The 26,556-nt window shown below is 31.5% G+C and overlaps 1 protein-coding gene across 1 annotated transcript in view; it reads right to left on the reverse strand.

Moving 5' to 3' along the window:
- The window catches only part of LOC143075624 (uncharacterized), a 26,181-nt gene extending 1,830 nt beyond the window's left edge, over nt 1-24,351 (reverse strand). The window contains exons 1-11 of the mRNA XM_076251112.1: nt 24,192-24,351; nt 22,449-22,561; nt 17,111-18,213; nt 15,907-16,006; nt 15,645-15,763; nt 13,252-13,438; nt 11,239-11,375; nt 9,610-9,748; nt 8,842-9,006; nt 2,731-2,862; nt 416-471 (exon numbers count right to left, since the gene is read on the reverse strand). Coding sequence (XP_076107227.1) covers nt 416-471; nt 2,731-2,862; nt 8,842-9,006; nt 9,610-9,748; nt 11,239-11,375; nt 13,252-13,438; nt 15,645-15,763; nt 15,907-16,006; nt 17,111-17,441 — 1,366 coding nt within the window. The 5' untranslated portion in view covers nt 17,442-18,213; nt 22,449-22,561; nt 24,192-24,351. The remainder of the gene's footprint in view (nt 1-415; nt 472-2,730; nt 2,863-8,841; nt 9,007-9,609; nt 9,749-11,238; nt 11,376-13,251; nt 13,439-15,644; nt 15,764-15,906; nt 16,007-17,110; nt 18,214-22,448; nt 22,562-24,191) is intronic.
- Between the last annotated feature and the right edge of the window lie 2,205 nt (nt 24,352-26,556).

Genomic DNA, 26,556 nt, shown 5'->3' on the forward strand with positions numbered 1-26,556 from the left:
AAAATGACAAAATCAAAAGGTCAAACACATTAAACGAATGTAAACAACTGTCATATTCCTTAACTGGTATCGGTATTTTCTTATGTAGAAAAGTATGGATACAAATGTTCCTATCGCAAATATCTAGATAATCAAAATTCAAAACCTGAACTTCAGTTTTTATTTTACGTTATACCAAAGATTGTACAGATGAGATTTAGGTTTATTAAGCGACGCGTAGCGGAGCCAGGTAAACGGAAGTGCACGACATGGAAAATCGTCGGCATTTTTATTTTAATTTTATGCATTTTAGAACGTTAAAGCTAATGTCTGCTCTATTACTGTTTTCAATACAATTTAGATTTATTATTTGTAATATTTGCTTAAATATTGACTTGATCATTACAGGACATTTACGAATTTATTGAAGATGTACCTTCATCACATATCCAACTCTCAATTTTTCCTGGAATGCTATTGAACGTTAAGCACCTAAAATGTATAAAAATATTGCAAATGTCATGTCAGCTGCAAATAAATGAAGAGTAATATATGGTGAAATCAAATTCAGTTCGATTTTATAAGATAAAAAGTTACAATATATCTTGACAATACACACAATGTTTATGATGTTTGATCAGCAAGGAGTAAGAAATTATTCCTAAATGTTTCACTTACATTTTGACATGACTTTTTTTTAGTTCAGCTTACGATAAAAACCTAGTGATATATGCCACATTATTACTTTTATAAAGAATTTACGTCACTCTTCTACAATATTTATATTTTATTAATAACATTGTTCTAAAACTTGTGTTTTTAAAGTTATCTAAACACACTCTCACAAATCAAGTGACCCATTCCAAATGAATAAGCACAAAATTAATGACCAACATTTTTAGCTATCAATTCGGTCGTTCATCCATTTTGCTTTTATCAGCTATCTCTGGCTGTTATTGCTTTATATGTTATATTCAAAGAGGACATATGTATTAAAATGGCTTGCCTCCTTTACTGACCATGATTGGTATATGAATTGAATTTTTATTAGATTAAGGTCATACTTTAGGTTTACTTCATTCAACATTATAAATGAAAAACGAATATAAATTCAAGTTCTAATGAATCTTGGTGTACACGTAATTAGTTTTCCCTTTACTTACAATATACAATAAAAATTAATAATCTTAGTGCGTCCGAAGCGCGTTCGTAATTCACCTTTAACAAGAACATTCAAACCTAATCATTTGAAGGCAAGAAATGTAAAAATACATTTAGAGCTACATGTCCGCATACAATGATATGCACAGAGTAATTTATTATTGTTTCAACCAGTAGTTTGGAACCTTAATTCTGAAGTAAAATATATTGACGTTGAATTTAAAAACATTTGTTTATCATGCATGTCAGTCTTGAAGCTCTGTTTACTAAGCCGATGATATCATCAGGAGCTAAGTCGTCAGTAGGTTTATTGAATCAATTCTTATATTTTTATATTCCCCGAGAGCATCACCAGCCCAGTAGTCAGAACTTCGATGTTGATTTGAATATCAATTATGTGGTCATTTAATAAATTTCCTGTTTACAAAAGTATAAATTTTCGAAATACAAAGGATTTTCTTATACGAGGCATATATAACCTTAACCCTATGTGGCCCAACTTTTTGGAATTCTGGATCTTAATGCTCTTGTTCTTGTTTGGCTAAATAACTACTAGTATTTTGATCTGAGCGTCACCGATGAGTCTCGTGTAGACGAAATGCGCGTTTTGCGTATTAAATTATAATCCTGGTACCTTTGATAACAACTTATAGATGTATTTTAATAAATCCATGAACCATGTATATATGACATATTCTAACATGACGTCCTTCAAACGCTTTGAGTACACACCCGTGGTAAAATATGAATATATTGCCAGTGTTGTTCCGATTGTACTCCCACGTCATATGCTTTTTTATGAATGAGATACCCGACGTCATAAAACAATGACGTTAGAATGTAAGCATTTTACGGGAAAATACACGATTGTGAATCCGAAAATCATCACAAGGAAACATACACAAATGATGCTAAAATGTGGCAAAAGCCCTTTATTGTACATCATATAAGACATATAAATAAATTATCATTCAAATTCATCCAAAACTGTCTAAATACATTATTTTAAATAGTTTAAGCATGTCACTAATGCAGTTTGCTCCGTTCTTTTACGCTAGTTTATTAGTGCGTTTATTTATGGGAACGGCAAATATTTGCCTACACCTAGAGCGCTTCGATCCAAAAGAATTGCCGTATGTGTCCTATCAGAATCGAAATAATTCATGGGGCTTGAATATATCTAGATTTTACCACGAGTTGTCCCTTTATGCCGATATTTTACCCCTCGCTATCGCTCAGGGGTAAAATATTTGTCATAAAGGGCCAATCCGTGGTAAAATCACGATATATTCAAGCCCCCATGAATTATTTCTTAATTACTAAGACACTATGATAATCTGACTATTGAACTTAACTTAGACCTCATTGAAATATCAAACCATGGAAATGAGGTGAAAGAAAGCAATAGCTAACCTTGTGAAATCTTTAAATCAACCATCAATTGTCTGAGTGTTAGTTCAACTAAAATAGTAAACTTCTTATATGTAGTATATAAACTCATTGCATGCCGTCGCCATGAGCAGATATATATTTTAATTCTACAACATTCATTGCAAGTCAGAGTAAATCAAATTTAGAAACACTACATACCCAGTATATGAATTTAAACACACGGCTCTTATTGGTGGTAAACACATTTGCATATCTCCTGTGATACAGCCTTCTTGATTAAGACGAAAATGTAAGTTACGAGGACAAATATCTACCTCCATTTCATTCTTGCTGAAACGTGAAGAAAAATAAAATGGAACCACATATTATGCTTGTAATTTTAATGCTTCAATATTTTCATATCACATTATCTTCATTGCTAACAGTAGGTTAAAGAAAACGTGTATGTTGAAAATTCAGTTTGAAGAGAATGACTATAATGTTTTATTAATACTGCAAATCATTCATTCTTTTGCTAATTTTACAATTTTCATTTGGGTCAGTTCTGAACAAAAGTATATATTATACATGTAGATGAAATCCAATTTGGTTAATTTGACCAAAAACTTCTTTTTCATTATACAAAAGGTTAGATAACAAAAAAAACGGAAAGTCTGTAGTAAAATGACAAAATCAAAAGGTCAAACACATTAAACGAATGTAAACAACTGTCATATTCCTTAACTGGTATCGGTATTTTCTTATGTAGAAAAGTATGGATACCAATGTTCCTATCGTAAATATCTAGATAATCAAAATTCAAAACCTGAACTTCAGTTTTTATTTAACGTTATACCAAAGATTGTACAGATGAGATTTAGGTTTATTAAGCGACGCGTAGCGGAGCCAGGTAAACGGAAGTGCACGACATGAAAAAAAGTTTTACGTAGGATATAAGTCACGTAAAAAGCAGTTTTTATTTTACGTTATACCGAACGAATGTTCATCATGTTCACGTCCTTATAATAACAATTTTGCGTATTTTTTTTAATTGTACGCCTTTCAAGCATTCTACACACCAAATATAGTTAACAAAAGCAAGTAAACATACACTGGACGAAAAAGTTTGATGTTTGGCACAATTATATACAATATTAGTAAAAATTACAAATGTCAACGAGTACTCGAGTATCGTCAGAAGTACCGAGTATCGATTACAAGAAAGCTTCAATGATAGTCGACTAATCGGTTTCTATTAAGAATGTTGTTGCTTTCTCGTTTTTCAACAAGAAATGTTTTTATTGAGAGCGCCTACTGGGAAATTATATACATGTATGAATCAAAATGATTAAAAAAAAATAATAAACTATGTGAATGTTTGTGGTTAACTGTCATTTAAATTTTTTCCAAAGGAGGAACAAGAGCATTTTCCAAGGCTTACACTTTTGGCTAATCTTAGTCACTTTCCCCACTTCTGTTTCGTCAAAGCATATATTTTCATCAGCAGGACTGTTAATTACCTAACAAATTTGAGAAATTGCTACGTCCAAGAAAATTTTTACAAACCAATATTTTTTAAAAATAATAAATTCGTTAAACTCTTTTTCGGCCCTCAGAAAATGATTAATGGCATTAGTTAAATATAATCACCGCTCCTTTGTTGATTAAATGTGTATTGTTTAACTGTTCCAAGATACTGTTTTCTATAGATAATTATTAATTATTTGATTAAATTACTATCAGTTTACATAATTAGTACATAAAGTAAATGAGCTATTTATTTTGTTAAAAAAATTATATGAATATTATCTAGCTTATACAATTATTTTGAGGGTTGTACAATTATAAGACAATACCCACAATAAATAATATCGGTACAATTTTGTGTTTCCATTTTGTAAATGTTTTACCGAGAGAGTACTCGAGTATCGCTCGGTAAATTCACCGAGTTATCGATTAGTAAATTTTCACTGAGTTAACATCCCTGGTAAAAACAGTGCAGAACAATGCCAAACAGACTGCTCTAACCTGGTAAAAAGGGTGTAAAATGATAAGGAAGCTGAAATCTTATCTTCTGTAATAAAGTTTTATTCTAAACCGACCCTCATCATCACTGTTTAGACGTAAGTCAAGATGGGGGCGGAATATGATGTATATCTATCGTATCCATATTAAAAGTCCGATATGATAAACCCGTTCAACATAGTCACACAACTTCGAATTTTTATTGAAATAAAATTATCTACATAACCATGATAACGATACGTGATTTTAGAAGATTATGCTAGTTTTGTTTAAATTCTTCAAAAGAAGCTTCATAATGAACATGACATAATCCACTTTATACGAGTAAAGATACGAGCCAACAATGCAATGGCGTTGATTTTCTATTTCTATTTTCAACGAATGATTTATCCCTCCCAAAACGAGACACTATGCGTAAACAGATGAAAAATTCAATCATTTTACACAGCTTTGTATTTTCGGATTATTAATTCAAACTGGAACTAATGGTTTTACACGTGTATGATTTAGCACACACAAACTATGCATTAAGAGCAAACTACGCTACCTAAGTAATACAAGTTTCTGTATAATTTCAGAGAAATATACCTATGTTGATTCCGTATTATCTGTAAGATACTACTTTTGTAAATTTCGAGGACATAGGTGAATCGTCATTTAATGTGTTGTACAATAGATCCTTTTTATAGGCTTGCATCGAAAATTTGTTCAAACCATGCATACTCCTTGATAATATAGAGTTTTAAATCAATGAAATTCAGCACATATATAGTATGTTTGTGTCAAAAATATGTTACAAGCTAGTCCAAATAATTATGACATCTTGAAAGGCTATTATATCAATTTTCTTTGACGCCATTCATCGACGTCATAACGCCGAACTCATATTTTCAGTTGGACTTTCAGAGAGAATTTACTGCTTTATTGAATCGTTTAGCTGATTTATCCCAAAGATGCTTCATTTTGGGAGTATAAAATATATTTTTGAACCAAACTCGGTAAAATTTGACTGACCTGAATTTCCTGATATTATAAAACAAAGGTTCCGGAAATTCGGGTCTCAAAAACTTTACCGAGTTTGGTGCAAAAATCGTTTTGTAATCTCCTAAAAAGACATCGGATAAACGTTTTGAAAAAAGCAGTCGACAAGTTCCTGCCTCGGATGGAACTGTAAGTAATAGTAAAAGTTCAATGATAAGTTAATATTGATATTAAAAGGCCTCCGAACAAAAAGGGGTGTTCAGATCCCAGAGCCCGAAGGGCGAGGGGATTTGAACAGCCCTTTTTGTGAGGAGGTCTTTTAATGTAAATATTAACTTAATCATTGAACTTTTACTGACTTACAAACCGTCAAAAATATATGAAAAGTACATAAAAAGCACTTGCAGAAACCTAATTCCCCTGAACTGGACGAGTCTAAATATGTTTAAATTAAATGATAGTCAAACAGTACTCAGACTGGTATATACAATTAACAGTTACCAAATTGAAATGAAAACGGACCAATTTAATGACATTATTTATTTATGATAAAAAAAAATTAGCATCTAAATAACACCAAATGATAGTTTTACAAAATTAGGGGGTAAATTTATATTTTTTAGCCAACTTTTCAAAATAACGATTTCTTATTTAATAAATTAGCAATCAAAACCCCCGTACAGACCTCATTTATAACTGACCAATGAATATTATGCCCAACAACTTCATGCTATATATACTTGATGTTTTTGATCTGTCAGTAATCATGAAATAGAATCGTAAAGATCAGACCTTAGAAATCAGTAAGTAAACTCTTCCAACAATTAGCTTTTTAAACAGCTTGTTTAAGAACTTTTAATCGGACAGTCCTAGATGCATAAGGTCCTTCACAATATTCATCCGGCAAATGTTCCTTTTGTTTCTGAATTGATAATTTTTCTACATTAAAATACATGCGAATGCAAAATAATTAGTGTTGTCTATTCAGTCCAATCAATTAATAGATCTTGCTTTATTTGTGTTTTTTTTTTTTTAATAAGAACTATGCATGCAAACTTCAATGAATAAAACCGTATTGAACTAGGTTTCACTGTCCCGATCAAAACGTGTTGGGTGAGATATAATCGCAAGTTCAATATATTATATGAAAACAAACACTTTAATTTAGTCGTCCGTTATTCCCTTTTCGTGTCTAAATGAAGCAAAAACACCTGAAAAAAACTTTTATCTTTCTTAGTTTTATCCTTAAAAAAAATCATATGTTATAAATCGTATTTAAACATTAGATAAGATTAATAGTAAAAAAATATCTAAAACTTTTGAATAAGCAGTCAGTTATGTGATAAACTGAAGAGACCCCCTCCCCCCCCCCCCAAAAAAAAAAGAAAACAACATGAAAATTTAAATGAAAATTGTAAATTATAACATTTTACAAGATCTTGTCTTTGTGTGCCAAGTACTAGTACTGTAACAGAGATATTAATCAAATTGATTGATTGTTGTTTGCTTTAAGTCCAGTAGCAAATTTTTCATGCCTGTTAATAAATATAACACATAAATTTTAAATATAATAGGTAGGTCTTAAAATAGGTGCAAGAGTTTTTAATTTGATTCATAAAATCTACCCTGAAGTCGATCATCCATGTTTCCGTGTAGTTTACATATCAGATGCCTGGTGCAGTGAGAATTCCAAGCTATCTTAACCTTAAAAAAACATTAGAGGAAAAGATGATTTACACACGAGTTGAATGATTGGAATGTGTAAACAACAAGAAAAGTCAGCTTAATCTTTTTAAATAATTATAAGTCGCATGGCTGATTTTAACAACATTTTTGTGACTTTTGCTAGAACAATAGTAGATGAAAAAAATATATAACAAAACCGATTAGCAAGACAATATTAAAAAAAATGAAACGCTCAAAATAAGTTGAATCTTTTTTATAAATTATTGTCAACCTTTTTTATCATTTCCCCCCTTTTATGACAACTATTATACCAGTCTGAGATATAAATAAACTTCAAACAGCAAATGTTGTCACCTAGACGAGGGAGCCGTCATTGTATGCTTCAATATATGAGTTATTGCCACTCAATGAAGATTGTTTTTCTGATGTAGTCCCTCCCCTGTTAGTTTTGCTGGAAATTATACAATGTAACCCCTGATGTGTACTACGACAACGTTTTTTTAATATCAAAAAAAAAGATTAAATGCAAAGAGAAAAATGATGGAAGAAATGCTAAGATTTACGCATAAAAATTCAAATGTAAATAAAAATGAAATATATAAAAATTGGAAAACTGTTTGAGACTATAATCAACTGAGGACAAATTATTATAAATCACTTAATGAAGCTGATTAATTTATTGCTCCTTTGTGTCCAGTGGCAAATATGTCATGCATATTCACGACTAGATTCAAAGTGGATCAATTTGAAGCAAATGTTCACAAATTTAGAGTGGCACTTTTTACAATAAGGCAGAGCGTTCGCAAGAGGTAAAACGTATGCCGTAATAGAATAGATTTGAACACTAATGATCGAACTCGTAAGTTATACAGCCCCCTTCCTTTTTGTTTCTCCACGATAGACGAATGTCATATACAAAACGTCATGAATTTACAAACAATAACGGCCACTATAAGCAAATGAGATATGGACTTTTTTATAAATTAATTCCTATTGCAGCCAACATCTCCCGGTTTGGGATAGGTTATTTATTTCAACAAAATACCGCCTGATTATTGATCGAAGATATTTAAGCAACCAAAAGCACTTTGAATCAAACAAATTCTTGAAATGGTAAATTAAGGTATTTTGCTGGGTGTTTTTCCCAATCCTATTTCGGGCCCCCTGATTTTTAGAGGGCGTATCTAATTAGTCATGCCCGATTAACTTTTATTGAATTGAAGTTCAACTTAAAGACCTACTTAGGGTAAATAAGTCCGAGGTACAATAAGTAGACAATAGAAATCCTTTGTGAAATAAGATCGTCCCAGGTATCTTAGAAAATAAATTTGCGTTGCATAACAATGAAAAATGCACGAGCAGGTTTGTAACTTATTTTATTATTACTGTAGGGATGAATTGGAAATATTTTGCACAAACAAACTCATGAAAGGTAAGAATTTTTATATATGCAAAACAAATGAGCCTTCAATGAACATTTTATGGCTAAATTGGGTCTCAAAGTTTAGAGCAAAATATGTTCTCAAAGTCAAACCAAAAATGGTGGCTTCAGCATTATGACGTCGCAGAAAGACATAAAACTTAAAATAGCCTTCCAAGACGTCATAATTATTTGGAATAGTTACAAGCATGCGTTACCTTTCACTGACATATGACGGATGGCATAACTGTGTCCTCCACATGATATTCAAGTGAGGAATTGCTCGTGTGTTGAATGAGGTTAAACATCCCCAGTTTCTCATTGCAGCGGAAATTGTTATATCATTTGGAATCGTATTACAAGATGGCAATTGATAGTCACTCCTGCAAATAAGTAAAAGATGAAATAACAAACCGCAGTTTAAACATTCAAATTATTCATTTGGAATACTCATGAACGATCACCTTAATCCGATGAGGCAAGCCGTACCAAAATGTTTCAAACAGTTTGTTCTTATGTTATGCTGTTGCACCTCCTGTTTAAAGAATGAGTCGAGTGCTAACAAAAATGTTAAATTTCATAACATTCTATTCGTTCATATTTCATGACAGAAGCCTATAATTAGTGGTAAATAGTGGTTGTTATCAGACATATCTTTATTATGTTATTGATTTTAACATAAATCAATCAATCCGTAGTTTTTATGAATGAGAACAAAAGAGTATCTCAAAATGTATTTTTCATAAAGTTAAAAAGATTGATATAATTAATGGAAACAAATGTTTATATTTTATTATGTTATGTGTATTTTCATAAGTGTTTCACAGGGATACTTTATTGAAGCTTGAAAAAACAAGCAATCTGAAGAAGAAGAATATATATTTGTTGTTAAAAAATAAATATTCAGCTATGTATAAAATATTCTCTTTTCATTCTGTATTATTACCAACGATTTATACATTATTTTATAACAAGTTATGACTAACTTCTTAATGCAAGCTTCTGCTTCAATAAAACTTCCCATAAAGCTATAAACACAAGCCAAATGGTAGTGTAGGTCAGGATAAGACTCTACCAGTTCTTTCAAACAATCAGCAGCAACTTGAAGCCATGACAAATGTTCACCTGTAAAGAAAAAAAATTTAAACTATAACATAGCCACCAAAAATTCTACAAGGAAACCTACATCAAATTATAAAAGTCCAGCTTTTTCTGAATATTATACCATTAATAATTTGCTTTATCATTTTCCATAACGGCAATTGCTACATAAGAGATGTAATTTACTAAGATAACAATACTCTTCAGTCAAAGAGATATTGATGACGTCATGACAAAAACTTGAAGGTCCTTTGGAAGGGTTACTAGAGTCTGCAACACTTGTGACATAAAGGAGGGGCGAAAGATACCACAGGGACATTCAAATTCATATGCCGATAATAAACAGACAACGCCATGGCTAAAAAAGAAAAAAAGACCAATGGACAAACAATAGTACCCAAAACACAACATAGAAAACTTAATACTGTGCAACACTAACCCCAACAACAACTGGAGTTGATTCATCGTGTTACTCCTATTATGTATGTTGATACGAAAATTCAGTGATTTGGCATCCCGGAATATTGGTTTGAAAATAAACTCATATTTAGCAATCAGACATAACCAAATTTGTAAATTGTCGGTTATTAAAATAATTGAATCCTAAAACATGAGTAAAATGAGATTTTTTTAAAGTGAAAAACGTTTTTCGGAAAATAGGTTCACAATAAGAAAATAAGAAAATTTGGTATGATTCCCAATATGACAACTGTCCAATGAAGACCAAATGACATAGAAGTTTACAACACTATAACACCGTACGGCCGTAAAATCATCAAAACCCACACCGCATTGTCAGTTACTATGTGATTGTGTATAAAAGAGGGACGAAAGATACCAAAGGGACAGTCAACCTCATAAATCTAAAACAAACTGACAACGCCATGGCTAAAAATGAAAAAGACAAACAAACAACAGCACACACGACACAACATAGAAAACTAAAGAATAAACAACACGAACCCCACCAAAAAGCTAGAGGTGATCTCAGGTGCTCCGGAAGGGTAAGAGGGGCGAAAGATACCAGAGGGACAGTCAAATTGATTAATCGAAAGTAGACTAACCACACCAATATATCGTAACAGACTTTTGAACTTGTATTGTATCAAAGTTTTTTTTAATCCTTCAACCATCAATTTCAATGTATAAAGGTGTTTGATTTGATTTAAGATACATACATATTTCTTACCAAGATTCTCTAAAGACTCATTATTTGTATAGTTGGTACAATGCAAATAGATAAATGAATCTAGTTCTTATGTTATATAATTTAAAATATATTGGGCATAGTAATACATTGATATGATATATAGATTCAGAACATTAAAATTACTTCATGTTCTAACATGAGAATGCTGAAAACTGTTATTACAATTCTTCAAATCAGGTTCACAGTGATATTTCAAGCGCAGAGGAAACACAAGCACCTTACTATAACCCCAATTCGGCCTCTAACACTGGATCGAGCGGGATTCTTTCCTAGCAGTTTAAAGATTTAAAAAGATTAATGTTACCTGTCCACCAGTAACCATGGAAACACAACATCGCTTCGATAAAGGCACGTTCACTTCCCTCTTTGTGGAAATAGAGGGATGATATGATACTATTCCAGTGACTTTTGGACTTTCTTGCTTTCTCTTCGTTCAAAATCCTTTAAAACAAAATTCGAAATAAAAAAAAAACATTAAACACAAAAAAATTACACAGTTACCAAACAACATTCAGTTATTTAAAATAAATTAGAACACACGTGATATCGCGGGCATTTAGTGCGTGGTTGAAATATGTTAACTGTTATAGGATGATGTTTTGTAAAATGTTTAATGACTGAAGAATTTCATGAAAGTTATCAAAAGTTATAGGTACTTTGGGACTGGACATATTTATTCAGCCCTCCCCTTTATCCAAATTCCGTTATTTTTGGTATTCTGTCACCAACAGGTCTTCAATGTAGCGAGAAATTCCCGCACCCGGAGGCGTCCTTCAGCTGGCCCCTAAACAAATATATACTAGTCCAGTGATAATGAACGCCATACTTATTTCCAAATTGTACACAAGAAACTAAAATTAAAATAATACAAGACTAACAAAGGCCAGAGGCTCCTGACTTGGGACAGGCGCAAAAATGCGGCGGGGTTAAACATGTTTGTGAGATCTCAACCCTCCCCCTATACCTCTAACCAATGTAGTAAAGTAAACGCATAACAATACGCACATTAAAATTTAGTTCAACAGAAATCCGAGTCTGATGTCAAAAGATGTAACCAAAGAAAATAAACAAAATGGCAATAATACATAAATAACAACAGACTACTAGCAGTTAACTGACATGCCAGCTCCAGACTTCAATTAAACTGACTGAAAGATTATGATTTCATCATATGAACATCAGGCACAATCCTTCCCGTTAGGGGTTTAGTATCATACCATTTTGATAAATATTCCTAAAGTAATGAATTAGAGCAGTTCTCGCTCGGACACACACTCCATAATCTAGTATATTATAAGAGCATAAACCTGAATACATGTATACATAGTATACCGAAAAACGCGAAATAATTGTCCTGTTCCCAAATACTTTTATGTGCAATTCAAAATGCTCCTAAACGGAAGAATTGTCTAAAAGTCTGTCCGGTGACGGAAACAATACCCGGACGCCTTTATTTTCGTTTTTCTCTTAAAATAACCCGAACTGAATAATCATAAGCAAGAATAACAAATGCGACTATGCATGGTTCCTATAGAATACAGAGGCATCATGTTTGTCTTTCGTATGTATCATATATTCTTGATTTTAACTTTTTTTGTTATCATTCAAAAATAACGAGCATGCCACACTTATTTGGAACAGATAAATTTCCTTAAAAAACCTATCACACACAGAATTACCATGAAATCGTATGCTATCAAGAATAAACATGAACCATATTTCTTGGAAAATAACGGAGATTAAAATTATTGAACTTTTGCCTATATAAAAAATCCCTTATTTTGAAAATAAAATTTAATTTATGTAATGGTTTGTTTATATCATAATAAAGTTGATTGACATTAGGAATATTTTAATGAAATATGAAAACTTGTCAGAATAACAGTGTAAATGATTTTTATTTTCATTTTTCTTTAAAAAAAAAAAACAATTTTATAAAACGACCAGCCACTAATGTTTATAAACCACATCATTACCTATTTCATTAAAAATTTAACTCTCACATTGGGTGACTGTCTATTCACCGCTGATCAATCATATTAGCCATGAAATATTTGACCTACCTAATGAGGTTTATTTACAATTGGCGAATAACATTTGTTCCTGACCACTACCTATAGCTGCTTATGATCATTCAGATTTGCCAGTTGATGACTGACCATTTTCTACTTTGCACTATGTTCATTACTGGTTTACATCTTTGGCTGATGACTACACCTAATCACTAAGGTTGGAAACTATATCTGTGACTGAGTCCGAAAATTCACCCGTTATCAATCAGATTAACAACTGGCATGTCTGACATGTCACTACCTACCCCTGGTCATTCAGGTTGGCCAACAACATCTGTGTCTGACCACTTATCTGGTCTGCTGCTGTACAATCCCTGAATTTTTCCTGCGCCATATCACTAGCCATTCTGTAAAATCTAGCAGCTAGATCTCCCTCACCCACTTGAGCATGCATTCGGGCTAATTCATTTATATACAATGCTTTAATTCTCCCTACAAATATCAAAACTGATATAAGAGAGATACCATTAACACATAAAACAATTGACTACAAAGATAACATTTAAAGGACACAGCCGTTTTGTTTTTCTTTAAACAAACAAATAAGTTATTGAAAGAATATATGAAATGTTGCGTAATATCTCTATAAACACTGGTATTTTGTAACAGTGGGGACATCCACAAAAAAATGGAACTCGAAAAGATTTGGTCGCTACATGATTTAAAATATTTTACGTGTTACCCACTGGTACAAGAATACCACTGTTTCTAGAAATATTTAGGAACATTAACCCGTTACATCTACATGACGGTCGCTAATTTTTGAACTTACGTGGATCTAAAATAGGTTATTATATATATTTCTTTATTTATAAAATCTTCCCCTCAGATAAGTCTGATACCGTGCAATAGTCCATGCAGAATGTACGTAGCTATTAAACTGTAGGGTTAGAAGTCCTCTTCTGTAGAAACAATTGAAAAACTGGAAATTTTCATATTGAGCATTTTCTGAATGTATGTCCCTTTGAACAATAGTTGGTCAATGATTCTGTAATTAAGGGAATTTACATTAATCTCATAAACTGATGTGTGTCATTAGATCAGAGTCATGAATGCAGATGAGAACCTTCCTCAACTTTGAAACACCATATACGGCTAAGATTGTTATGGTTCTGTAATGGGAAAGTGTTTCTTTCATTCTTATAAAATGTCGTTGCCCTGGGAAAGGATACATGTTTATCGGATTAGTACTTTCCTCCGGTTTGAAACTAAATTTACTGTACCTATAACATTCATTTTTGTGACTCCAGCAACAAATGTAAATGAAAAAGTTTGATAATTTTGAATAATTTACCGTCAATAAAGCTAGTGCAATGGCTATTACTTCCTTATAAGATATCATACTAAATTAAGTAGGTAATACCATGTTAAGAGAAAAAAAACATATTTATTTTAGGGGCAATAATGTTACGCTTTTGTGTGGCTTAATTATAACTGATAAAAATAAAATTTTTGTTTGTCTGTTTGTCCTATTCGTTTTTAGCCATGACGTTGTCAGTTTATTTTCGATTTATGAGTGTGACTGCCCTCTAGAAATTGAGGGTGAGTTGAAAACAAAACTTTACGACAAAAGAGATGATTTTAGCTTCCAATTGTGAGCTTTCCATTTAAAGTTCCAAATGGTAAAGTTGAAACCATCACTTCGTAAATTTTACTGCCGACATCACAAGTTGGTTGACCGTTATGGAATATCCGTTGCATTGAATATATCGAATATATTCCTTATGTCGTAACTACAATCCCGTTTCCTTTTCACTAGATGTATTTACCGGCTTTGTAAAAACATAATCAACACGACATGTGGAGCAGGATCTTCTTACCCTTCCGGAACACCTGACATCCCACCCGTTTTTAGTGGGGTTCCTGTTTCTTTTTTGGAATTTGATGCGACTGTCATACGGTCCGAGTACACAGTTATTTCGTAGTGCATTTCTTTTAGACAATAAATGAAAATTTAAAAAATCCCACCTGCGCTTTCTCAATAATATTTTTACAGTGTGTTGTACTACTTTTGGGACAAATTATATCAAAATTATAGAAAACTTCATCAGCTCTAACTCAAAATATGGACAATTTTATGTTAATTAAGGGGGTCTTAAAATCTTTTGACAACTTCCGAAGTGCTAATTTTTGACCTTTTTCAGCTGGACCTAATCACTACTTTACATTAATATTTATGACCCAATTTTTTTTACAGTGTCATTTCAACCCCCAACTTGCTATATGAGGCATAAAACATGGAGAAATAAATTTGGAAGGGGTATAACAAAAATTGGCAAGTAACACACTGTCCACACTAAGGACTATATTCGTGGACAACGAAAATCAAAGGACGATAACTGTGTACTCGGACCATACACGTGAGAGGTTTAAATAGCTTTAAAACCATGTTTAATTCACCATTTTCTACATTGTCTGTACCAAGTCAGGAATATGACAGTTGGTGTCCATTCGTTTGATGTGTTTGAGCTTTTGATATTGCCATTTGATAAGGGACTTTCCGTTTTGAATTTTCCTCGAAGTTTAGTATTTTTGTTATTATAATTTTTGTCTTTCTTTTTGCTGTGTTTTGTCTTGTTTTTATAGGTCTCTATTCGAATATTGTTTCTCTCTTTGGAATCAGCAGCCTCTAGTTTACCTCTCCTTTCTGTATGCACTAAAGCCAAGAAATGATCTGTAGCAAGCTTTAATTCTCCTCTGGCCCAATAAACATACGGCATGGCTATATCAAAACAGACTTTGGTTCCAACTGGAAATCTGCAAGGTATTATTTATTAATTGAGCATTTTAGAAACTAAGCCCCAAAGCATATGAAGCGGGATTATTGTTCAAAAGTTAAGATATAATTTATGTTTGCTTATGCAAAAATTAGCAAGGTCATTATTTTTATTACTACATACCTTTTCTGAAGGATATGCTTCACTCTGCCTTTCAAGGTACTGTATCTGTTTGGTTCAATATACGATGGAGGTATCATAGAATCAATGGATGTGGCAAATACTAAAATTAAGAGATTACTGTAATGAAATTGAAACTATGCGGACATGCTTCGGTAGCTATAGTTTACTGTAACAAATTTAGTTTTCCGGGCGACGCGTTATCTCTATTATATTGGGAGAAAAAAAACATTCAATTTTAGTCATTATTTCGGTGTAAACATTCCGCGAATGATGGCCTTCTTTGGCACCTAAACCACGTGACGTCATATGCTTGGTTTCGGTGTGAAGTAAGTACAAGGCTTTTTCTGGCTTCTTATCGGCCACAACATGTAATACATTTGATAATAAGAAGATTACTATATGTCAATATATTCCGGAATTCAAAATGTCTTCCTCCCTAACTCTCTGACAGAGAGATAGACAATTATACGCTGACTGTCATACCATCAGGAACATTGATACACAAAACAGCATAAGAATAAAACATAATTTACTGTAAGAAAAAAGTATGATTAATGAAGATAACATGAAGTTATTGGAGTCATTCGGAACAATTCAATGTTTGTCATTCTCATAAACTAAACAGAAAACATTAAAGTATCATGAAAATGTAACAGTTTTTACATCATTCAAGGATGAATAGAATCATTTTTGTTCTCAATTTAATGCAGTAATTTATATACTTAACATAGATTAAGAATTTCAAATAAGTTATGCTACGAAATCCTAACAAAATTTTCAAACACATAACCATATATCCTAGTCTTGATACCAACAATATTATTAACCTATTTCCTTGTTTCTAAGTTTTAATAGATATACAGTCACACATATCTTTTGTTTTTTTTTATATAAATTATCCTTTATATCGTATAAATCTACAGGGAGTGACAATTTTTTCGATGGGATTTTCGTCATAAGGTTGTACACAACGTACGATCTTACACTGAAGCAAATATGGTCATCAACTAAAGAGAATATAGCACTGAAAGCTGTTGATACAATGTGAATTATTGTTTGTAGTTCTGTATATGTGCTTCATTTCTGAATTTTGACAAACCAATATTTATCTCTTTTAAACACTGAACTTTAAGCAGGTAAAGCATCCAAATTTGATTTCAATTATATGAAACATATTTTGATATCCATAAAGTAATAGTTTTACCTGACAGTCCAAGTAAACTGCTCACGTAACTTGCATCATTATCACGATTTGTGAGAACTGAAGACAGACAATAATTTGGAAGGCATACAGTCGATGTTACATGTGAATAACTGTTATAGTTGTCACCCCAGCAATAAAACGGTTGTACTAAAGGATTAGCATATCTTTTCATGTATAATTCGGTGTTCCAAATGTTTCTACAACATTGAAGAAACACTTTTTTATCACTCATACCATCTTTATCAATATGATGAACCCATCTGGTGATCGGTTTACACTTGATGCCATTGACTTGATTTTCTTCCTCTTGCTCTAAACAAGACAAACACATAAAATAACCATTTTAACTGGTTTTTGTGAAGAGTTGTTTCTGTAAACATGTCACGATACAATTTTCTGAATGCCTTACACAATGTATTTCTTTCTGAAACCAATCCTTTAGAGCTCATAAGACAAAGTTCGGCAAGACTTGGAACCTTTTTTCTAACACTAAGATCGCTCTCGTGTATATCCTCCTTTACTCCACTAAGCTCTAAGTTATCATCTATATAAGGTAACGGATAACAATCACTCTAGTACGTTTTACTCTTAAAACGTCTTTTTCTCTTTTGCTTTTTATTTGGTGCTCTCGTTTGCTGTGATGAGTGCGTACTTTTGCATTTTAAATTGAATTTATCAGAATTACTGCAATTACTATCAGTGTCCTTAGCACGAAATTCTTCATTTTCATTACTCATCTCATCAAATTTATTGATGTTTTCTTCACTATCTGCGTCAATATCAGTATCATTTTTCCCACTTTCATCACTCCAATCGTCTGATTCACTTTCTGCACTTGTATTATATTCCATACTTTCAGTTTCAATACTTTGCTGAAGACTCTTGTCTGATCTTTGGCTTATTTTTTGAACAATGCAAGCTGACGAGTCCTGTTGTACCTGTAAAGTCTCCGGTTTCCTATTTTTCCATTTCCTTCTAAGACGTGTTGGTTTTGCTGGGCCTTCTTCCCATGACAAAAGTCTTGTATATGATATTCTGTGAGACCTCTGTTCAACCAGCCTCTCCAAACACCTTGCTTCATCCATCTTGTACAAAATGTCATTCTAAAAATAGATTTAGGCCAACGTGTTTTATTTCAAACAATGTCAAAATCAATTGTCTTTCTCATTAACTGTTGTATGTCTATGTCGTAGTTTTGACCACACTAAACTGTTCACATATTTCGTTTGTTTTGTTTTATTCTCATCATTAATAACTCTTTAAAAGACGATTTTATACCCAATGAATTAATAGTAGGTGTGTTGGTATGATAACTGAAGTGTAAAACTTAGGGTTAATATATTGAAGGATGGATGGAAGGACATAATATGATTTCAGATATTACAACGTATTGTGAACAATTTTTTCTATGTTATCTTTGTAATACTCCTAAATATATTCCTAATATACAGTCATGGGACAAAAGTGAGATCTCACTCAAAAAATGTCCTATCATTTCAACTAAAATGGCTGTTTTTCAAAAAAAATATTACCAAGTAACTGTACGAGCGATTTTTATAAAATAGATACCAAAAGATGTAAAAATGTCTGAAGTTTTATTGTTTTTTTAGTCATAATTTTCTGGAGTTTCGTTTTAATCGTCTAATGAGTGAAACACAAACGCAAATGTTTACAACTTTAATTTGGTTAGAATAATAGCAAACTTTTCAAGAAACATTTTTCTTTGTGTTCATCTCGTCAGAAAATTAAAATGAGCATGAATAATATTATAACCAAAATAAACAATAAAACTTCAGACATTTCTACATCTTTTGGTATCTATATTATGAAAAACGCGCATACAGTTACTTCGTAATAATTTTTTGAAAAATATCGATTTTATGCGAAATAATAAGACCTTTTTTGACTGGGAACTCACTTTTGTCCAATGACGGTATTTCTATTGAAATTCGAATCTCTATTGTCATTTTTTAGAGAAAAAAAATATATGGTAAAATGTTGATGTTGAAAGAATATAAACACCTTGAAACAAAACAAAAAATTAATGTAACATACTCAGCAATGTAATAGATATAGCCAAAAGTAAATAGATTATTATCTGATAATGATCATACAATTTAAGACTGTTTCAAACTTGCAATTGAAGGCAGTCATAATCATATTGACAACACTTCATTCTCTATGCTTATATTAAATAACTAGGGGAAAACAATTCAGATCCGAATCAATTGAGTAACTCTTTTTCTATCCTCACTTACAAATGGACATTATCATTGAAGCGATTTATATAAATGCTTGAAATAGCTATTTCCGACTGATGATTTTGATTGTCTTTTTGGTATCTTTTGCCTCTCTTTTTGAAAAGATGTAGTTGTTAAATAAACACAGAGCTGACAGATAAGTTCTATTTTTTTTCAAAAGAGTTTGTAAATTTTTGTATCAAATCAAATTGAATTGTATATCGGGGATTTGTTTTGTTTTTTTTTTTTATATATATATATTCTTATCTCCTGTACGTATGTATCCGTGTATTCTTTGATTATAAAGCGTAAAAGCAAATGAAAATATATTTAAAACAGTTTCTTTTTTTTTTGAATAATCAGTTAGGTTACAACTGAATGAATTCATAACTAAAATATATACTTAACAGACATATGGAAGTTTAGGTTCATTGGCACAATAGCACTTGCACCAGCAAAGTGGAAAGGGGTTAATATGAGTTGCAATAACTTGTTTCCCAAGCCACTATAAATAAATATGTTTACAGTTACATGCCTCTAACTAAAAAAAATCATAAGGCATCTATATATAGTTGAGCCTAATGATCTTCAACAAAAAAATGTTACCACAATATTTCAATTTCGTAAGCAAATAAACCTTCAGAAATCAAAATGACAAAGGTTGAGTAGATCCTCATATGAAATTAATTCTTTCAAAGTTTTTTTAAATGTTTTTTTTTTTTTTTTTTTTGGTTTCAATTATTTCTTTTTCCTTATAAAATAAACATATCCGTTGACACGAATTCAATGTCACTTCAATAATGTGTTATTTGCAAAGTTTTATATATATCAGGAAATTAATAAATAAAAACGTTAATTGAAATAGATTTTAATATTTCTAAAGAAAATTCAAGATCATATGTATTTAATAAGACATTGTAAACTACAGAACCAAACAATTTTCCTTTTTTTTTCAATACGAAGAATAAACTAAATTTATTAATTTATCTACATTATTACTGTTTCAGCTATTGATACATATATTCAAAAAGAAATCAAAACAATAACATTCGGGAGGTTTGGGTATTCGTTTGATTTAAAACAATTTGGTCACAAATCGTCTCTTTTTTAAACAATTTCTCGGCATTCATATGGGACCAAACTGTGCGCCTCTCCTTGTCGACCTCTTTTTTTTATGAATCGGAGCGAATTCAGCAACTTTTCAAGAACAAGAAGAAGAAGGAGGTTAGATCATGCAATTGCACATTCAGATATATTGTTGATGTTCTTTCCATTACATTTTCTGTTAGGGTTCCTTTAAATAGTTGTTTGCTTAGTTCAAATATGTCCTTTTTATAGGAAAAGGGGGGGGGGTATCTTTTATAATTCCATATTATCATATTCACTGTTCATGTACAGTACAGTGACTGTCATGAATATTCGAGAAGGCTAGTAAATACTGCAAAGACAACCATTATATGCTCGCGGAGGAGGCAAATTTGGTACACTAGAAGGGTTAATTTAAGTCATACAAATAACATATTTGATGACCTTAAACAATTTGTCGACGACACTAATCTTTCCGGGGTTTCGTGAAATTAAAGAAACAACAGACAGTGCCTCCTAGAACTCAGTTTTAGACTTATACCTTGTATTGACATAAGCGGTCATCTCAGTACCAGAATCTACGATAGACGTGACTAGTTTTATTTTGAAATTATTCAGTTCCCCCACTTTAAAATCAATTTACCAGTTTCACCTAAAAATCAGATATACATTTTCCAACTCATCCGGTACTCTAGAGCTTGTAGGTACTACTTATACTTTGTATAACGTTGCCAGTGTCTGAGCAGAAAATTGATGAAAGAGTACTATGTCCAAGAAAGTCTCGTCTTTTTTTCTAAAAACATATCATTGGAAGATACCAAGACCAAGGCTTGTTGATAAATATTTCTTATCAACAACTTTAAAGATAAAACACTATGGTCGTGTTAAGATTCTAGGTACTGACGTTGTTTTATACTTTTACTGTTTAGTTTATGTTTTTATGAAATCTAGTTGGCCTGGCTCAGTACTGTATGTTGCACTTTGTAAATAAATCTGTTTCTCAAACCACGCCTCTTTTGTTGAGATTTAGAATATTTATAGATAATTAATTTTATTTACATACTGGTTCCCAGTTCTGATCTGTAGGTTGCATCTCATAGATACATAACTTGGGAATGTTACCAGAAAATATACATGTGAATATTGTTTATATTGAAATCTGTTGTAACCCTACAGTCGAGGTAGGGATAGTTAAGAAATTTAGTGTTAGTTCAAACTCTTAGAAGTTCGGGGCAAACGTTGAAAATATGCCGCACAGCCCTATTTTTGACGTTTGAAAAAAATAGTAGTGCATATGAACTTTCCATACTATGATATGATTTTTTTCAAAACTTCATAGTAAAAGTGGTACAGTTTCAACCGTAAAGGGAGTTTCTATGGGAAAATGCATTGTCAATATTTACAGAAATGCAACCTGTACATCCCGTCATTGTGTTATTGTGCTATGTTAAATTTTTGTTTTCTTGCCTTTCGTTTTTGCTTATGTCCTTTGTCTACATGCTTTTTTGTTTTTTCTTTCTTGACATATTTGCTTGTTTTTGTAGTGATTTAAATTATAAGACAGTGTTGACTGCGGTACCCTATTTTGACATTTTAACTTACGTCTTTGTGTTTTGTTCACACATTGTTGTCAATATAATGGAATTTGATGTGATTGTCATACAATTAAGTTTAGCTAGCTACAGAATCATTTTTAATCCACTATTTTTAACGTAAGAAAATGCCTGTACCAAGTCCTGAAAATGACAGCTGCTATCAATTATTTGAGATTGTGATTTGCCATTTCATAAGGGAATCTCCGTTTTCAATTCGGGTTGGAGTTTTTGGTTTTTTATATTTTTCTATATAAAAGGAATTTGTAAGAAAAATGCGTTTTGTTATGAAATCGACAGTCTTAAACGGACTATAGATAAGATGAATAAACAATTTTATATGATTTTTTCAATATCACACCCGTTTCATCATTACTCAAGTTATTACTTCATTTAAGAATAAGCTATAAATCTACTCACCACTTAGGTATACGTCTGTTCATTTCGGCATTATTAAGCAAAGAAAATAATTTAATATCACTGTCGGCAGTAATTCACAGTTATTCTGCTTTCGGAAGATAATTAAGGAAGTTCTGTATAGAATAAAACTAAGTACTAATATTAATGTGAAACATTAACATCGGAAGCACAAGGTCAATAATGTTAAAAGGTTTATTTTTAGATATATTTGAATCACCATGTATGTATTAAGGCCCACGATAGTCATTTGCTATATATACATACAGTAATCACTGATTAAACAAATACCTCTCATGAGAACAATACATTGACCTGAGATATCATAAAATTAAATACATGTGATACAGATGAATAAAAATCTGTATTTGCAATTTTGTTAAACCAATAACAGCACACTACAGTTTTTGTATATTATTCCAGAGTTTTCAAATCCTACTAGCTACAGAGAATGACAAAATACAAAGGTTTCGCGAAAGGCAGTATTCATAAATTCCTGTCTTACTTCATTTCAATGTGCATGTTTATCTCATTTTTAATTTTAGAATAAAGGAATGGATACCCGAAGGCTACCCCTTTCCCCTCGTGTCTATTTAGCTATGAAAACACGGGTAAATTTTGCCAGGGAACTATAGACAACCATGGTAGATACTTAAACGCATACAGATTTACTGATGCTAATATCCAGTGCATATGTCTGTTGTTATCTGCAGAAATTTAACACGTGTTTATGATAATATGCGTTGGCATATACATGTTAAAAATAAATATCCCGATATGCAATGTGTCTGTGTCTAAAGTTGCTTGTTTTACGATACCAGAAAAGTCGTTCGATTTAAACGTTTACTAATTGTGACAGTTTGATGGCGAGTGGTACATGTGTACAGGAGACCCTGAACAAGTTAACGCAGTTGTCTTGCTCCTTTTTGGAATTTATTCCATTCCCTCAGGGTTTTTTTCACCTTGATTTGTATATTCTTCATTAATGCGTGAGATTCAAACATCCGTAAACTACTGCATGCCGCATTCAATATATATGTATACAAATAATTCAGGACCAAGAGGGAGTACCTTGTAACAGGAGCCTACAGAAAACACACGATTAGCGTATACCATTTCCTCTTCCCTTTTCGTATGATCTATGATATCAAAATTATCTACCAGATAAATTTATCACAATCAAACAGGTAAATAAAAATTTGTAACAGAGGAAGATCTTTGATAGTACTAGATGATTCTTTTTTATTTTTTTATTCAGGAGGAAATGTGTTTCAAAAGTTTTGAAGAGTACATAAGGAGAAGTCTAAGTTTATAGAAGTTAATGTAAAATAAGGAAAATAAAGTTTGCCTAAATTTTATGACAGGAATAAATTAGTGTTCAGATACGAAGGGTGTTTCCTCTGATTAAGGTGTAATTTATTCAAACGGTGGATTGAAGTAATTTCCAAGATAATACACGGGTGAGAAACAGCATTTTGATATGAAAACAAAAGATGATTGGCATTTTTTTAGGGTCGACATATATCAAAAGTGACGAGGACATGTTTCTTAAATGGTTAAATTTATGTTTTGTTCGAATGTGCATTATGCACATACAGAAAAACCCTAAAGACCATAAATGATTGAGTTTCCCCATAAGAAAGCAGTAAAATATGATTAAAGGAGATTGACCTTCTATACAATATATTACTGATTTACGTTTAAATATTTAATGCTTTATGAATGAGAATATTCAAATTTTCTTACCGTTATCGACCAATCATCTGTAACTTCAATATACCATCACGGATGAAGAAGTCAGTCAGATATTAATAGCAGACTAGGTTGTTTACACTTTTAAATTGTATTTAAACCCTTCGAGGTTTGTGTATGACCAAATTAATTTGTTTCGATATTGAAAGTAATTGTAATACGATAGGACATCATGATACAGGAAGTTTTTATATGTTATTCTGTTTCTAAAATTAGAACTTCCTTGTTGAGCGGAGGGTTGGTTAAATTTTTGTCATTGAAACCACTTTTATACGTTCCTTTTTCATGTTTTTGTTTTTCACTTTTACCGTTATTCTCAACTACAATTAACAATTATTTTTAATTTTCTCCTTTTAATTTTTTGCTTATTTGATATCTTTTCTGTTTATACTATTTTCCTATATTCTCCATTTTCCCAATGGCTCTATCCTAGTATAATATGGTTTATTAATTAGTTTAAACCCTAAACCCCAACTTTGATTTGACTTCTGGCAAAACAAAATCTTAAATTGACACCTTGTTAGTAAATATTTTGGCTTGGTACATCTATAATGCTTCACACCCTTCTAAATTATTCACATTTTTTCTCTGATTATATGATTAAAATTAATTTTATATTATTGGGATTTTGCATAAGTTGTATAACTATTGCCGTTAACCGGTTTGGTGGTCAGTCTTTAGGCTTATTGCACGATTTTTGGTTATCGATGACTAAATAGTAACAAAACAAACGCACGTCATATATATAGGGTATTTTTTTAACAAAAATATTAGTAATCAAGTTGTTATATAGTACAGTATTTAAATGTGTTGTATTTATTTTGAAGATTTTATTTTGTAACATAGCTTGTCACTGTTGAACATTCTGTATACAGATGATATTAAGATCTATACATACACATTTGATTTTTTGACAGTTTCGCCATAAATCAGTGAGCCATATGATAGGCATCATTTTTGTATATCCCGCACCTCTGTTATTTAAATAATTATCATTCCGGAAGTTATTCCGAGCTTTTACAATTGAAATGTTCTTAGCATTAGTGCATACCGGTTCATTTTATTGCGACGTTCGAAAAGGTTTTCTAAACCTTGTCATATATGAAAGAGGCGATGGCTAAAGTTTTTCTAATAATCTGGTGTATTATCCTGCAATTAGGTAAGTAGTTTTGTTTTATTAGAAATTATACATAAAAAATGCGATATCAATGTTAATGTATAACGTTTTCTTGTCAATATGTTACTACATACTATGATAAAACTCTGAATGGGGGTTAACGAGATACAGACTAGTGAGCATATAATACTTATAAAAGGGTCGTAAGTAACAGAAGTTAAAGAAATCTTACAGAAAAAGAAGCAAATAAAATACAGAAAAGAGAAAACTGGGGTGTAAATAATAAATAATTTCAAATTTGTTATGTTGAACTCGTTAAACTGTTATGTTGACATTGACTATAAGTGCAAGGTAAAATTTTAAAATTCAATTCGCGTCATTTGAATATAGTCTTGTGTTTATGACAATTTAAAAACAACTTTATAAATATAGATTTTAATAACATGAGTAAAATAAACCGTGTCAATTTGCCGTACATGAGACATTCTTTTGACGGATTTCTCTATCAGTGACTATCGTTTTGTAAATGTTGCCTTGCTATATAAATCATTTATTCATAGGTATGTGTTCAGTCAATGCATAGAATGCTCTCATTTTAAGTAATATTATTGACAAATATTCATAAATTAAATGCTAATTTGTACAACGTCCTTAATATAAAAACGCTACTACAATAAAAGTCTATTTTGATGTAAACATATCTAAAATTACATGTATTCAATATAAGATATAGGGGCACCAAATTACGACAGGTAGATCTGCATCACAGTGAACACAGAAATAATCGAAACCATGTAGCTGTTTAAAATCTAAAAATGTCATTTTCAAACACTATAGATAAACAAGTGAAAGGAATGTTTTATTACGGGTTTTTTTAACAATAGTAAATGGTAGAATTTTCGATAAGCAATAGCTTTAGGTAGAGTGAAATGAATATCGGACTAAAATAAAAGGAATCCAACGACCCCACAAGTTTTTTTCATTTGAATAATATTTGAATGTTTACTTTATCTATTTTTATACAGAGTTATTAAACGATAGCTATAGAGTTTTAAGATAAGATATAGAAATATATCTCTTCTCTTATAGTGTGAGCTCAGAAATGATCAAAATGGGATCAATGTGCTTGTGTTATTGCTTCTGAGCATACTATTTCAATTCATTATACATTATCTGAATTATCTGATTTTATATAAAGAAAAGATGAAAACGGTAATCGAATACACCAAAAAATATTAATCG

Source organism: Mytilus galloprovincialis, chromosome 5, assembly GCF_965363235.1.
Source record: "Mytilus galloprovincialis chromosome 5, xbMytGall1.hap1.1, whole genome shotgun sequence".
In the NCBI taxonomy this organism is placed as follows: domain Eukaryota; kingdom Metazoa; phylum Mollusca; class Bivalvia; order Mytilida; family Mytilidae; genus Mytilus; species Mytilus galloprovincialis.